The 16715-nt window shown below is 44.5% G+C and overlaps 1 protein-coding gene across 1 annotated transcript in view; it reads left to right on the forward strand.

Moving 5' to 3' along the window:
- MYO16 (myosin XVI) overlaps positions 1-16715 on the forward strand; it is a 438349-nt gene that overhangs the window by 35941 nt on the left and 385693 nt on the right. Inside the window, 1 exon segment of the mRNA XM_047720392.1 lies at positions 8078-8148. Coding sequence (XP_047576348.1) covers positions 8078-8148 — 71 coding nt within the window.

The following is a 16715-nucleotide window of genomic DNA, read 5'->3' on the forward strand; positions in this document are numbered from 1 at the left end:
TTTTTTTTCTGTAGTGCCAACTCTAAAGCAGTGCTTAGCCCAGAAAAGGCACTTGCGGGATGTCTGTTGCCTCAATCACAGCGGCCCAAGCGGGTTGGGTGGGGATCTGAGTTAGCTCGGTGACAGTCTTGGACCTCAGTCACAACAACTTCCACACCTCAGGCAGAACCTCACGTGAGCTTCAAAACCTGTGAGACCCTCTTCAGGTCATCGCTGACCAGCCCTTTGGTTACTGATTTCCACTGTTTCCCATCTTCTCAGTATTATAATCAAGGTGCTTTGACCTGCAAAACATATGGACAGTTGGGCACATTCTTGACTGATTTTAAGATCTGGTGACAGAACAGGTTATAAGTTTTAGTATTCCAAGCATAATGGGAGTTGAGAATTCTTGCCCAGCCCAGGCTCTGTCCCCACCTGAGGACACCCCAACCACGCAGACCTTGACTCCCTCTTCTGAGATATCCCCGCTAAACCAAGATTCCGCTCAGACAGGTTTGGCTAAGTATGTATTTACTGAGAATAAATTGTGTGTTCTGAGGGACACTGTTGTTCATACAGCATTAGTGGTTGAATTCTCAATGGCAAATTCATGGGAAAGGGTGGGCCGTGAAGTCTTAAATTTGGAACTCTTTCTCTTACTCTAAATGAGACGTTGAAGGTAATTTTCTGAGATTGTAAAATCCTAGCAGATTTTCTCAAAATGAATTTAGATGGCCATTTGCCCCAGAATCTCCTGGAATGTTTGTGTAAAATGCATGGTCTTAGATCCCATTCCGGATTACTTGAATCTCAGTATCTAGATGTGGGACTAGGGCTTGATTCTTAAGAGGGGAGAAATGGCTTCCCAAGGTGAGCAGCCTTTTTAGGGGGAGAAAAGTGTTACCCATGGTTTGCTGTCCTTCCTAGGGCCACCTAGGAGATGGACAGAACATCTGTGGTATTACAATTTTATGGCAGAGGTTGATGGGGAAGGAGTGATAATGAAAAATAGGTTGAGAATCACTGAACTAGAAAAACCTGTTTTGGGGCCCCTGGGTGGCTCAGTGCATTAAGTGTCTGCCTTCAATTGAGGTCATGATCCCAGGGTCCTGGGATGGGGCCCCATGACCAGCTTCCTCCTCAGTGGAGAGGGTCTGCTTCTCTGCCTCTCCCTGTCCCTCTGCCCCTGCCCCTACTCCTGTTCTCTCTCTCTCTCTCTCTCAGTCTCAAGCAAATAAATAAAATCTTAAAAAGAAATCTATTTAAAAAAAAATCCTCATGTCCTTTTTAGGCATCCTAAAATTTGGGTTCAACCTAGGCAGGAAATCTGTGTTAAGCAGCATTGCTGGGCAGATCTATGGTTCTGTGGTGTTAATAACATAATCTCTACGTTCCTGCTTTCTGCCTCCATTCCTGATTAGCATATTGATAAGATAAGAACCTTTCAAAGTGGTTCTTAGAAGACTATCAATTGTTATGGAAATTCCCACATCTGTGTTTTTTGGAAATCTTTCTATTGATGTTTCTATTACCCCTTCAGGGAGAAAGGACTCTGCCTTGATTTTTTTGTGGTTATTCATCTTTAACTTTTTTTTTTTTAATTTTTTTTTTATAAACATATATTTTTATCCCCAGGGGTGCAGGTCTGTGAATCGCCAGGTTTACACACTTCACAGCACTCACCATAGCACATACCCTCCCCAATGTCCATAACCCCACCCCCCCGAGCCCCCCTCCCCCCATCAACTCTCAGTTTGTTTTGTGAGATTAAGAGTCACTTATGGTTTGTCTCCATCCCAATTCCAAATTGTTTCATTTACTCTTCTCCTACCCCCTTAACCCCCCATGTTGCATCTCCTCTCCCTCATATCAGGGAGATCATATGATAGTTGTCTTTCTCCGATTGACTACTATGCAGCAATCAAAAGAAATAAGTCATCTTTAACTTTTTATTGAGAAATTAAACCAAACCTACAGAAGAGGTGAGCCAACAAAACAAAGAACTTTGTACCTCCTTCAGCCAGCCTTACTGTTTGCTAACGTTTTACCACATACAAATTATCTTTTCCTCTATCTAAAAAGGCCTGTGCACGGCTTAGAATGGGGCCAAGATTGAGAAACCCTGTTTCAGTTGTGTTTCCCTTATCCTTCCCTCCGCTGTTTTTTTTTTTTTTTTTCTTTTTAGGATTCTTAAACTCATTGGATTTATTTGTGATTGTTTGGCTTCAAAATGACTCTTTGAGAATTAAACAATTTTCGAACTTTATTTTTCACAATGAAAAGTAGAAATAGAATAAATTTTGATAAGAAGGAAAAAGGTTTAAATATTCCTTTAAAACTTGAAAACCCATGGAGGACAAGGGGAGATGGAGAGGAGAAGGGAGTTGAGGGAAATTGGAAGGGGAGGTGAACCATGAGAGGCTATGGACTCTGAAAAACGATCTGAGAATTTTGAAGGGGTGGGGGGTGGGAGGTTGGGGGCACCAGGTGGTGGGTATTGTAGAGGGCACGGATTGCATGGAGCACTGGGTGTGGTGCAAAAATAATGAATACTGTTATGCTGAAAAAAATAAAAAAAAATTAAAAAAAAATAAAAAAAAATAAAAATAAAAGCTTTCTCTAAAAAAAAAAAAAAAACTTGAAAACCATTTTTTAAAATTTCTTTTCAGCGTAACAGTATTCATTGTTTTTGCATCACACCCAGTGCTCCATGCAATCCGTGCCCTCTCCAATACCCACCACCTGGCTCCCCCAACCTCCCACCACCCGCGCCTTCAAAACCCTCAGGTTGTTTTTCAGAGTCCATAGTCTCTCATGGTTCACCTCCTCTTCCGAAGCCTCCGCTGATTTTTTAAATGTAAAATCCTTGTGAATAGGGACCCGCGGTCATCGTGAGAATCCCGTGAGTATAATGGAACACCGTGTAGCCAGATACCCACACAGGTTCCTAGAGTTCCCAAAGCAGTTATGGTCCCCAGGTTGCTGTCCAGGTCCTCTCCTCCGTGTGTTGCTGGCATGTCATCCACAAAGATAAATCGTGGTACTATCTGGAGACTCGGAGTAAGCGCCGATTCCCAGCTGGACTCTTGGTTTTGGTTATGTTGGGGCTGGTAGGGACATTCCGTGGTGACAGCTGATTCTATTAGAGCTCCTTAGCACATTTTCTGATGTGTTTGCATCCACTTTTCTACCGCAATAGCTGAAGCTTTAGAGACTGAATGTTTCTTTTTAAATATCAAATCATGCCCCCCACACAGACTTCTCAGTGGAGCTCTGAGCAGCTTGATGACAAAGCCACAAGTATACAGGAGATGCTCAATCGGTTCCAAGCTGCCCCACTCTAAGAGGCAGCCTCGGCTCCATTATTCTGTTTGGTCCCAGATGGCTGTTTCTCCTCCGGCTGTTTTCCTGCGGATTTTATTGTCGCGGAAAGACCCGGAGTGGCCAGGCCATTTGACTTGACTGGCAATTCGCTCCTTGTTATTAAAGTGGATCTTGATTCCTGTTGTGATTTCTTTTTCCTATTGTGACTTTGAAATTTCTCTACCCCGATGCTGTTCTTGTTGAGAATCCTTGGAATCCTGCTGCCCACGCTGAGTGCTAGGTCCAGCAGGTTACCGTGTGGCTTGGGGACGTCACAAGATCAGAGTCCCTGTGTCCTTAGTGAAACAATTCTAGGATCTGCATCATGGACTCAAGAGAATTAAAGTAATTCTTATACTCATGTTCTTACAGCCAAAGTTCTTTAAAAAGTGCTCAGTGTGTGTTAGAATTGGAAAATGTACCTGCCGTAGGAAGTGCTGGGATCTGGAGCCCAGAGCCAAGAAAGAATTACTGAGACGTCTTCAGTGCAGAAAGGTGGTTTTATTGAAGCAGGGGACAGAACCCGTGAGCAGAAGAGGCTGCACTGGGTTATGAGGGTGACTGATTATAGACATCAAGTTGGGAATGGTTTAGGGCTAACATAAGTCTCTAAGGAATTTTGGAAGCAAGGTTTCCAGGACCTTGATGGGACTAGCTATTGTTACAAAAAGGCCATTTATTACTGTCCACTAAAACCTTAGTCATGGGACCCTGCGGATGTGTAACGGTGAGCCATATGCTTGGGGGAAGACTGCTGACATGCATCGGGAGGGGTGTGTTAATGGATAAAGGAACTTTCCAAAGGAATTTTTATATTTAAAGTAGACTCACAGGGCCCTGGGTTGGGCTAAGATGGCCTTTGGCCCTTAGCAAAGTGCCAACATCCAGGCAGCTGAGCTCCTAGAGGAAGGTCCCTCTGTCTGTTTCAAGGACCTGTTGATGAGCTGTTAGTAAGGAAATTTAATGTTTCTTTTGCCTTTGTTTCCCCATCATACCCTCTTCTTTTTCAGAATTCTCTGTTATGAATCAATTATTGTGCAAATGGCATTTTCTTCATTCCTTCTTTATATATGGGTACTTCACAGTGTCCAGTTTTAAGACTTAGCAGACATAGAATTTAGCTCACTCTACAACTTGTGTGCGTGTTTATATGAAAAACGTTTCTTTATTTTTTCAGTGGCTGATTTGCTCTGTTCTTTGGTCCCCACCATGGGACCCAGGGGCTACCCAGGCAGCATGTCTTCTGTGGTTCCAACTTAGTTCTGTCTGATCATGTAAACAGCCCTTTTGGAAAATAGCCCTTCCATTTGGGGAAAAGACAGGCTCAAATTGTCCCCACTTCTTTTCTCCTTAGGCTAAGATGTGGCCCAGTGAGAGGTGGGACTTACTCATCGGTCACTGTGGTAAGAAGTTCTGGAATTCCTGGGTCTATAGTCCTTGTCATCTGTGGACATTCTTGGGCCCATTCCTCAAGGACCTCAGGCTGTCCCCAGTAGCATGCTGAGCTTGCCCTTCCGGCTCCCGAGAACCAGTTGTTAAAATTTCAGGAATTCGTCAGTCGGTTGTGGAACAGTTAAAGCCTACAGTAAAAATTAAAGTAGATAAACTTACAATTAAGTTGATTGTAATAAAGAGTAGTTCTCCAGGGACACCTGGGTGGCTCAGTCAGTCAAGCGTCTGCCTTTGACTTGGGTCATCAACTTGGGGTCCTGGGATGGACCCTGCACAACAAATTGTTTACAAATAATTAAATACATAGTACTCAGGGCTGACTGGAGGGCATTTGTTGCCCGCAGAATGTTGTCTGAGTCCCGTAGCGTGATGTGCCCTGTCCTCACTGACCCCGTCCTCTGAGCTTTCCGTGGTGTCCCCCTCCCCCTCACGCTCGTTGCTCCTCACTGCCTCCTGCATAGTCCTCCTCACCGATTTTGTGCCGGATAAACTACACACTCATCCTCCAGGAGACTCTTGCTAAATCCGCTTTGCTTATATTCTAGACTCCCATTCAGTGTTTAAAAGTCGGAAGGTTTTGAGAAAATTTAGAATAAACCTTAAGTTACAGATTCTAGATATGTTATTGTGGGGTTTTGTGACATAGCATAAGTATAAGAGTAGGAGTCATTTGGAGACCGGTACCCAGTGCCGGGAGGCATGACATACCGGCCGCTCATTGGCTCATTCACTTGTGCCAGTGTCCCCAGAACGTGAGGTCAATGGACAGGAAACTGAGGCCCTGAGAATTCAGCAGCTCGCCCCAGTGGGGCCAGGCCTCACAGCCAGTCGTGGAAGCCCAAGGTCAGTGTCTCACGGACTCCTGTTATGTGTCGTTCACTACACAGGTTCATGGTGGATTCTACTCAGAAATCGGACAGCAGGGGTGCTTGGGTGGCACAGTCGGTTGGGTATTGGCTCTTGGTTTCAGCTCAGGTCCTGGTTTTAGGGTCGTGAGATGGAGCCCTGCATCGGGTTCCTTGCTCTGTGCAGAGGCTGCTTGGGACTCCCTCTCCCTCTGTCCTTCCCCCCCCCTGCTTTCTCTCCCTCTCTCAAACAAATAAATCTTTTTAAAAATATCTGACAACATTTTATGAACGTTTTTCTAATAAAATCTGCCTCATACTGTGTTTGTAGTGTATGTGCTTTGCTATGAAAACTTTAAAGCACTGTGTTAATATTAGTTAATTCAAGATGAACAATTTCATTTGCTAAAAAAATAAACATTTGGGGGAAAATGCTATTTATCTTCTGGGGAAGCCATTGGTAAGTGTATTTAATTAACCGTCTGCTGTTGTCAATGAACTTAAGGCTAGAAGGGTTCTGGGGGTGGGGGCGAGAAGTGAGTCCATTTATCCGCGTGCATAGGAACAGGAGGCAGAAAGGACACCTGCGGACCGTGCCACAGGGCTGCTCCCAGATATGCAGTGAGGACGAGAAAGGCCAAGGACTCACCTTCCTGGATGTTCTGATGGCTGAAGAGGGAGATGCCCAAGGGAGCAAATGGTCTCCCCATGCCGTGTCAGGTTACACTTGATCCTGTAGGATTGCCGTCTTTGAGAAATTCTTTAGTCACAAACTACCACCATTAGGAGAATCTGTGTTGTGAAAAGAGTTCAATTCTTGGGCGCCTGGGTGGCTCAGTGGGTTAAGCCGCTGCCTTCGGCTCAGGTCATGATCTCAGGGTCCTGGGATCGAGTCCCGCATCGGGCTCTCTGCTCAGCAGGGAGCCTGCTTCTCCTGTCTCTCTGCCTGTCTCTCTGCCTGCCTCTCTGCCTGCTTGTGATCTCTCTCTGTCAAATGAATAAATAAAATCTTTAAAAAAAAAAAAAAGAGTTCAATTCTTAATTGGAGAAAGAACATGTTCAAGGGGAAGCCCCTTGGCAGGTGTACAGATGTGGACAGACTCCTACTGACGACAGCTTTCATGGGGAAGACGGAAGTGAAGGCATGACAGCCCTTGGGGCCAAGTGATGCCACTGTTGAGAGGGCACTGGGGTGTGTCTGACTTCGCTAGGGAGAGAGATTTAGACAAAAGGCCCTCTGACTTCAGGAAGGGCTGTCTGGAGGCCACACTGGGCTGGGTGTGGGTTGTCTCTACTGTTGCCATGTCACCCCCATTTTGGATGGGCTCTTCAGTCTCCATTTCTCACCCCCACTGCACATGACATCAACGCGATGGCCTTCCTCAAGAGAGGATGACAGGAGTAGCCATGTCTACCAGGACTGTTGGTGCCCCTCGTGACATGTGGTTAGCTCTGGGGAAGAGGTTGACACACTAGATATTGGAACACATAAAAGATTTGGGGTACCATAGAATAGAAGGGACATTTGAGTGATACTCCAGACTATAGAGAAGCTTCATGGAAAGACAGTATGTTCAGTGACATATGCGTTTGAATCCAAGCCATTTAGTAACGGATTGTGGTATAATGGGGGAAAAAAAAAAAGACTCACTGTTGCTTTAATTATAGTTTTTATGGAAAATACATTAATGGCTTTTTATCAAGACTGTGATACTGCTATTAACTGTGGAAACCATGATGGTATTTTGGGGAACTGATGAGATTTCTGTGAGGCTGGTCCTAGAGCAGAGACCAGAACAGTCTCCCCATGCCTATGGCGTACTTTGTACTAACGAACTCACCTTTGCCGTTGAGATGAAAACAAGGTCACCTTCCAGCTGTGCATTTGTTCTGGTAATTGGCGTCTATCTTGACCTATTTGGCATTCTTAATCTGGATAGACATGGCTTTGTCCCACAGTCCTTTTTGGGAATGGCAGACACACTCCCAAGAGGCCATCATAGGAAGAGAAGTTTACTGTCCAGAGTATAAACTTTGTTTTAAGCCAATGGCCCTAATGAGATAAAAAAAATAAAAGTTTTACATGAACCGGTGCCTCCATGAGCCTAGTGAAGTAATTTCTTTTTATTATCTTGCCCTGTAAAGGGTATACAAACTAGGCACTCGGAAACAACAAACTGTAAGAACATGTTCCCCTTTCTGAATACTTTGGGCAGCTGTAATAGGAAATCACGTTGACAGACCAGGGAAGAAGCCTGAATGTGAAGACAAAGGCCACCGATCCTACCTATACCAAGGAAGGCCAGAGGGTAGTGGTTGTGTCTGCGTGGACTTTTATGGACGTTAGCGTTTGAGATACTAGTGCAATGCTCTGGTGTTGGTTCACGGTGTGGACAGAGCACGCACTCTAACTGCCTACTCTTTCCATTTTCCAGCACTCCGGCTCCTGAAGGAGGGCGCGGATCCACACACTGCCGTTTCCTCGGGAGGGTCCCTGCTGCATCTGGTGAGAACCCTTTGACCGGGACATGTGGGGGTCAACGCAGGGAGGAGAATCAGTTGTGGGTTCAAAATCCAATAGCCAAATGTACATCTTTTTTTTTTTTTTTTAAGACTGTTAATTTAAGAGAGGGTGCAGAGAGCATGAGCAGAGGGGAGGAAGAAGCAGACTCCTCACTGAGCAGGGAGCCCCATGCAGGGCTCGAACCCAGGACCCTGGGAACACGACCTGAGCCAAAGGCAGAGGCTTAACGATGGAGCCTGCAGGCCGTCCTCCAAATGTATGTCTGACAGATGATCCTCAAAACGTGACACTTTCAAATGACCAGGCGTGGATAATGAGCTGCAGTATTTCCTAATTACTACATTGGAGTTTGTAATTAATCTTTAACAAATGGGAGTTAGAACTTGTCCTAAAGAAGATACTGTTGAAAATAAAGCAGATACATTGTATTACTATAGACTGTTAGGCAATCATTGTACTGTATCCACTGCAGACTGTTAGGCAATCATTCTTTTGCCTCTACACTTTGTCTTTCTGGCTGCAGTGGATTTCCTCTATTGTCTGCTTGTGACCAGGCACATATAAATGTGAATAAAGCTCACCTACATTCTTTTAGAGACAAAGCCATGGATGGCTAAGTGAATCAACTAATAAATGATTGCATAAACAAGAAAATATTATGTTAGGATCATGTGCCAGAAATTTTTACTGGTTCACTTAAAAATTCAATAGTAGGATCAATTAAGTAGTCTTAGGACTGATGTAATGATTAAGACTTAGTTTTGAAAAATATCAAAATTCACATAACATTAAAAACCTAACTCAGGGGCACCCAGGTCAGGGGTGAGCTATATTTCTTTGTGGTACATGGAACTCTGTTAAAGAAGGCCGGGCGTCAAACAGCCCCGAGCTCTGGAACACGCCCCCTGTTCTCAGCCTTGATTGCATGTTGGAATCACCCAGGAGCCGTAAAATGCGGACACCTGCCTCCCAACCCTAGCCGGGTTCCTGGAGATTCTGATATTTTTCTGGGATATGACAATTCAGAGCTCCCCCAGCTGACTCTGATTTGCAGCTGAGGCTGAAAACCACTGCAGACAGGAGAAACATGTGCCTACCAAAGGCTCAACATATCCGGCGACACAGGCGATCACATTATGCGCTCAGCAGAATAGAAAAACAACTCAGAATAGTGATGGGAGACAGTCTGTAGAAGAACTGTCAACTCTTTCTCTCCAGCTTTGATTGAGATGGAAAGAGAGATTTCTAGATGACTTTTTCCTTCTCTGGAGGGTTTTGGTTTTGAAACCTCTCCATTTTGGACTCCGATCATTACGTGGCTTATATGAAACTGCTAAGGATCTATGCCTCCTTAGTTCCGAGATCCCAGGTCTAACGGTGATAAGAAATGCTGGCTTGACTAGGGACGTGCTAACAGCTTCCCACAAGCAAACATTTTCCTCTTGGTTGACGTGGTTATCTCCCTACTGGGGGGGTCCAGTGATCAGCATGTTCAGAAGGAGATGAGGCCAGGCCTTGCTTTCTTTTCTTGGGAGTGTCTACACCTGCTTCTGTACCCCGTTAGAAAAGGATCAGGAGAGAAATCGATCCCATGCCAACGGCTTTTGATCTTTTCTTTTCATATGTAACTTCATGTACATTTACCCCTTTCATGAAGTTTGAGAAGATGCTTAAGCTCACTGAGGCTTATTTTTCCCACCTGTGAAATGGGCATATTATCTGGACCATTGTGTCAGAGTATTTCTGGGACGAATACACATCACAGCTGCATTGTGATGGTCAGAGAGAAAGGAAAAGAACTGTTAAGCCATAAGGTGTCTTTGATATGTTAGATATTGATCAATAGGTACATTACAGTGTATTATTTAGGATGCATTTTCATATAAATTAATTTTTTATTCACTGTAGCTCTGTATGCTTGGGAATATGCCTATGTGACGTTCCTCTGACAGAATATGCCTCTGACTGGAGACACAGACACACACAATGTTCTTGCCACATCTGTTCCCCAGTGATACCTAAAGGGCCTCATTTCAGTTTTCAGAGAGCACACGGTCCTTCTAATTCAACTACTGGAAGACAGACCTTCTCTGTAAACAAACGATGTGAATTCATTGTTAATATTGCCAACAGTGTTATTACTGAGCGTGTGTGTGTATGAGAGAGAGAGAGAGAGACAACTGTGTAGACAAATTGCATTTGCCTGTAACGAACATATAAAATGCCTTCTGCCAGTAGTCAAGCCAGTGGTTGCTTTCTGGTCTTCTGACCTACAGCCAGATGCCACTCTGTCCCTTCCCCTGGACCACTGCCACCCTCTCTTAAAGCTTCATCCCTTTCTCAGGATAAGCAACAGCCTCTCTCATCTCCCCGTCCCATCTTTGCCTACCCTGCAGGGTGTTGCCACACAGAAGTCAGATCAACCCCTCTGCTTCATCGGAATACCGCAGAAACTTTCCACTCAAAGAAAAACCCAAAGTCCTGCATAGAGGCATATCATGACCTGCCTGGCCATGGTCCCACCTCGGTTCCTCCCCTCTTGTTCTCAGAGCTCCTTGCTGGGCCCGGCCGCTGTACTCCCTCCAGGTGCATCCCCCCACCTCCCATCTTTTCCACTTGGAACATTGTTCTGCACGTGTCCACACAGCTCATGTCCTCACTCGTTTTGGGTCTCTGCTCGGAAGTCATCTAACAGAGCAGCCTTCCCTGGCTTGCCCTATGACCACCACTCTACAATCAACTTGACTTTCATCTGGCGTCTAGTTTCCCCATAGTGTGCAGGGGCCACCAAACAGATTATAGACTGATGTGATTACGTCCTCATTCTTAGACTGTCCTCCCCGTGAGAGCAAGAACTGGGTATAGTCTCAGCCCGTTGCGTCCCCAGTGCCTGGGGGAGTGCCCAGCTCTTGGTACCTGCTCAGTAGACTTGTTGAGTAGGAAAGTTAATGCATTAACTACTTAATTAATTAATGTCTGAGGCCGTGGTCACTCTCAGGGATGCAGAGATTCAGAACACATTCTCTGCCCATATGGAGTTTAGTTTTCCCAGGGAGGGAGAAGAGTAAAACACTGGTAATGGCAGACCTGGGAGGGGGTAAACAGGAGATCGTGGCAGAGGACCATGAAGAGGCCATCCTGCACCGGAAGAAGAGTCCTGACACTTTCTCCGACCCTCCTGATCAGACGCCATTACTCTTTCATGCAAGCTCTCCGAGTGCACGATCCTCGCTTCGCTGTGGTTCTTGTCGTGAGGGGCCATGATAAATGGGCGATGTGTCTTCTCTCTCTGCTAGACTACGTTGTCAAAAACTGTGACTGTCTTAGGTACTCTTATATCCTTGGCCGTCACGTGCAGGAAATACTCACTAGGGTGTCCGTGAATGAATGGATGGGCCCCAGGACCTAAGGGCATCTTTGGCTAATGAGAGGTCGGTTATTTGAGGCCCAGATCACAGAGTAGACAGACTCAGAAATGGTGGAATCAGAAGGAAAACGAAATGAGGGGATTCAAGGGAGAAGGCAGAGGGAAACACGTTCTCAACCCTCTGTTCGGGGCAGCTATGTTGTATTTTCATACCATCAGGCACGGGCCGCAAGCCTCACACAAAAGGAAGGCGGGGCTGGGGTGCACGTGAGAAAGCCTGGGGACGGCCGAGGGACCCCAGGGTCAGCACCGAGTCTTCCTTTCCTGGGGTTCCTGAGTAAATAAAAGCAAATGAAAAATTACGAGTTGCCAGAGAGACAGAATTACAGGGCTTCGACATGCCTTAGGTGCTGAGAAAGGCACGTTAGCCATCTGAACCGTCAAGGGTGAGGGTCCGGGCTGTCAGCCCCACCTTTGGGGCATCCTATGTTAGGAATCCTAATGTGTTATCAGTGCTGAAGCTCTAATTAGAGATGCTTAGATCGACGCCTTTGAGAAAAAGGCACCATCTGTTTGTGTGGGCCATGGAGAAAAAGCGGTGGAAATTGTGGAGATTTCTAGAGTTTTGTTGATTTTACTCAGTTCTTCTTCTTTGAGTTCCTGATTCCAAGAGTAGATTTCAGTGCATTTCTCTTAGAAGTACCAGGAGAACTTTGATGTTGGAGATTAACAATTCCCATCCCGTACAGGGATTTTATTTTCTTTCAAAATTTTTAACACATACTTCCAGATCAGCTTGTTTGCCTACCCTTCCGTAAATAATTCATGTATCAAACCTATGGGAGATATCAAGTCCTGTGATGGACAGAGGGAAACTAATGGCAGCAGGTGACAGTACACACAAACACTCAGATTTAAGTCTCGGGAAGACATTATATTTGTGGATTTGGAAGCAGAATCACACAGGTTTTGCTAAACCGCTGTGGGGGGTTTTATGGTAAGACTTCTAATAAATAAGCTCTTGAGAAGGAGCTTCCAGTAGTGACCAAACCCTCGCGAATGGAGCATGAAACGCAAATTCTTTTCGTGTTGTCTTGTGACAGCAGCAGAACAGTGAGGCTTAAATGGAATGTGTTAGAAATAGAAATTACTCTTTCTTTGACCTGGTGATGAGATGAGAGAGAAAGAGAAAAAAGGGGACATTCTTTGCAAAAGCAGAGAAAATCTCCAAGGCTAGACCAGAGATTTTTAACAATGACTCAGGCTGGGGAAAGGAGGCAAAGGTTTTTCATTTTTACATGTATGTTTCATGTAATAAAAGAAATTAGTAAACTTAGTTAAGACTGCATTTTTGTTAGAGGCTTAACACTACCTCTTTTAATCACTTCCTGCTCTTCCAATAAGGTCTGGTGTCTGAATTGGCTGCTCATTAGGCTTCCCTTTCCACATCTTTCAAGGTTTAGGATCTGGAAGAAGCAGAAATAATTAGCAAAATACTACAGTGGCAGCTTTTCCACATCTTTATATCTTTTTGATGGAGGAGAGAATATTATATTTTGAAAAGAGTCAGAATGTTAGGACTGTGGAGGAAATGTCTAAAGAAAGATCTAATTTAAAAACTGGTCTTAGAGACTAACTGGTGCTAGAGAGCAAAAGTGGTCAGTAGATATGTGGACGTTGTCCAAAGCATCTGGGTATTGATCATGTAACTTCCCCTTCCTTTGTTCTCCCAGAAAGTAAGGGGGAAAGCTGTGAGGGTAAGTGCTGGTGAGAAGATGCATCATTGCAGAAGAAAATGTGCCCTCTTCAGGGGCCGTTCCTGGGAGTTTCTTGGGTGATGAGGACTGGGGGACATCCGTACAGGATGGGGCAACAGGAAGCGAGGAGGCAAGTGAAGGAGCAAGATGGACACGAAAGGAGAATGTCCATGAGCAGGAGAGTCCAACCGTTCTGACGTCTGAGGTGATGCTGGAAAGGGCTGGGAAGCAAGAACCAGTTTCCGTGGCCTGGAAATAGTGACTCTTTAAATTTTTTCCAAGGAAGTGATTAAGATTCAAATTTCTGGCTGGACTTTACTTTTTAACACCAGCATCTCTTTGGTCCATGAGAATCGTGGCATCCGTAACTGGAAAGCCCGAGTCCAGGATCTTTGATCATGAGTACAGCATCCATCGGAATCTTGAATGAAAACCCTGACCTTGTTCTGTGTGGTGGGCATATTTTTATCGGCACTGCCCTGGTGCATGACTTAGGGGTAAGAAGGCAACCAAAGTGCGTTTCTCAGAATGCCACCAGGGACTGAGGGGAGTGAATTTTCCATTTTTGAGTAAATACATCACACAGGACTGGTTCATTCAACAGCAAATTCGAAAAAATTCCTTAGTAAAGTTACCAGTGAGATTTGTGTTTTGTTTCACCTTGTCTCTGCAACCATAGAACCCTGTTTATAAAGAATTAGAATCCTTCATGACAGGGTGAAGGCAGATGGGCAAGGAATTTTTTACAGATGTCTTTGAACTGTGAGCTCTGAGAAGAATCCAGTCGACCAGCATTGAGAGCACAGAGCCTTTCTTCAGGGAAGCTGGATGTCTCAGCCAGAAAGGTTTTCCCTGAGGGCTCAGTCTGAAACCGACCCTCTCAGAAAGACCTTCCATGAAAATGACATAGAATTCCTCGAAGAGCCATTTCATTCCCCCTCTGGATTGTTTTGTTGTTTCCTACTTTGGGGTGCTCCTCTGAGATGGCCCCGTAGCTCACTGGACCTGTCCATCATACTTCTCTTTGACTGCATTGCCCTCTTGAATTTTGAGGCTAATGACTGGGGACAGTATCTAGTCCATGATGCCAACTCTTTGGGTTGGCGCAGCACTAAGCACAAGGGTAGGGTTCCAGTGAATTCTTAATGGATTAGGAATGTCTCAACCCTTCCCTCCTCCACCAAGTCCTTTGAGACCTGTGTTGAGAGTGTCCCATACTGGGGTGTCCAATTCTATCAGGGTGTTAGGTACCCATCCACTGTGAATCTAGAATGCTCTGTACACCCTCAATCTCATTCAACTGGATTGTCTGTTTCCCAAGGATATTACTATGTCCTTAAACTTGACCTGTATATTGCCAAGTGCAGTGCCTGGAAGAGAGCATTGCCTGATAAAATCTTGGTGATTCAAAGTAAGGCAAACCGATGTTGCAGCTGAAGGTGCAGAGTTTGCAGTCACTTAAAAGGATAGAAGTTCTATTATTATTTAAAAATTTCTGGATGGAAGTTCTATTAGGATTTTAAAATTTCTGGTACATATGAATCTCTTTAGTAATAGCTGGTTTTATAATTTGAGTTTGGTTCAATCGATTGGAAGATATCTGTGCTTGGAATGCAGGTGGAAGTAAGAGCTATAATTCAGCTCAGAGGGTTCTGGGTAGGTTATGTATGGAGAGGTAATCTGTAGGACAAGTATTTGCCAGAGAGAAGAAACACATCTTATTTGGCTTATGTCTGGATAAACCATGTAAGTTGAAAGTATCATTAGGTCAAAAATGCATTTAATACATCTAACCCATCAAATATTGTAGTTAGCCTGGCTAAGCCAACATTAGCCTACAGCTGGGCAAAATCATTGAGCACAAAGCCCTTTTTTTTTTTTTTAAAGATTTTATTTATTTATTTGAGAGAGAGACAGTGAGAGAGAGCATGAGCTAAGAGAAGGTCAGAGAGAGAAGCAGACTCCCCGTGGAGCTGGGAGCCCGATGCAGGACTCGATCCCGGGACTCCAGGATCATGACCTGAGCCGAAGGTAGTCGTCCAACCAACTGAGCCACCCAGGCGTCCCACAAAGCCCATTTTCTAATGAAGTGTTGAATATCTCATGTAATTTACTGCATTCTCTACTGAAAGTGATACCACAGAATGGTTGCATGGGTACAGAGTGGTTGGCAGGGTACCACTTGTCTTCGCTCACGACAACATGGCTGCCTGGGAGCCACGGCTGCTGTCCAGCCTCCTGAGAGGGGCTCGAACCGCATGTCGCCAGCCCCGGACATGATCCAAATTCAGAATTCTTTCACACCTTCATAACGTCAAAAGCTCATAAGCTGAACCATTGTAAGTCGGAGACCATCTGTACATGAAAAGCAAAAATGATGAGAAGTATGTTCAAGATGACATTATAATGAGTGCGATCCTTCAGTGTGATATAATGGCAGAGAAGTGAAAGTGATTTTGTACAGATCTCGGTACTGGCTGAAAGAGGTGGCTGGTAGGGATTGATGTTCAGTACAAGGGGCCATATGGGAGTTCTAGAGAGATTTCAAAGATTTTTAAAAACTGCAGCAAATTCAAATTCATTTTCCTACTGAAACAAATCTCTGCGTGTGTGTGTGTCTCTCTCTCTCTTTGTGTATCTCTGTCTCTTCTCCATCTGTCTCTGCTTGTAGGACAATTTTTGAACCACTGGGAACCCGTAAATATAGGACAAGAAAAATGGACAATGATTAATTCAAATTCATGCATAAGTCATGTTGCTTCCCCTCTCCTCACCACTTCCAGAGAGTTCAGAGAGAATTTTTTTGTTTAATAATGGAACTGTGCTTAGCACGTGATACCCACTCGATAACTGATATCTGGATCAAACTGAATGTTGTCCTGGTAACTCTTTGCTAATCTCTCCCTGCCTGGTGGCTGTGAAATCGGCGCTGAGGAGCAAAAAAGGGAAGTGTGCCCTGAAAATATATAGACAGTGAGAAAACTAATGTGACAGGTTTGACCCATGTTTTAAAAAAGAAAACCAAAAACTTGCAAAAGATAACTTCCATGTGTGAACAAGGAATTTAATGTGAGAATTCAGCATTTGTAAAAAACGTTGAATTTTCTGAGTGATAGATTTCAGAGTTGTTCAGGATATGGTCGTTAGCCAACCAGAAAACTAAAATACATAAAAGATCCCTTATGACAAGATGTAGGGAAAAGACAAAACATTTAAAGTTTAAAATTGTATCTGTTATTTGGTTTCTATGGTTTTTAGGGTCTTTTCAGCTGAATCAATAATATGCATTGTATTGAGTTTGTACATTGTATTGAGTTTGTACATTAATTACCTTTGTTTACAAACAATTCCAAACAGTGAAAGAATGCATTCCCTGAGAAGCTGTGGACTGCTGGCTGCTGTGGAGGGTGCTCGCTCTCACTAAT

The sequence above is a fragment of the Lutra lutra genome, chromosome 3 (assembly GCF_902655055.1).
Source record: "Lutra lutra chromosome 3, mLutLut1.2, whole genome shotgun sequence".
NCBI classification, from domain to species: domain Eukaryota; kingdom Metazoa; phylum Chordata; class Mammalia; order Carnivora; family Mustelidae; genus Lutra; species Lutra lutra.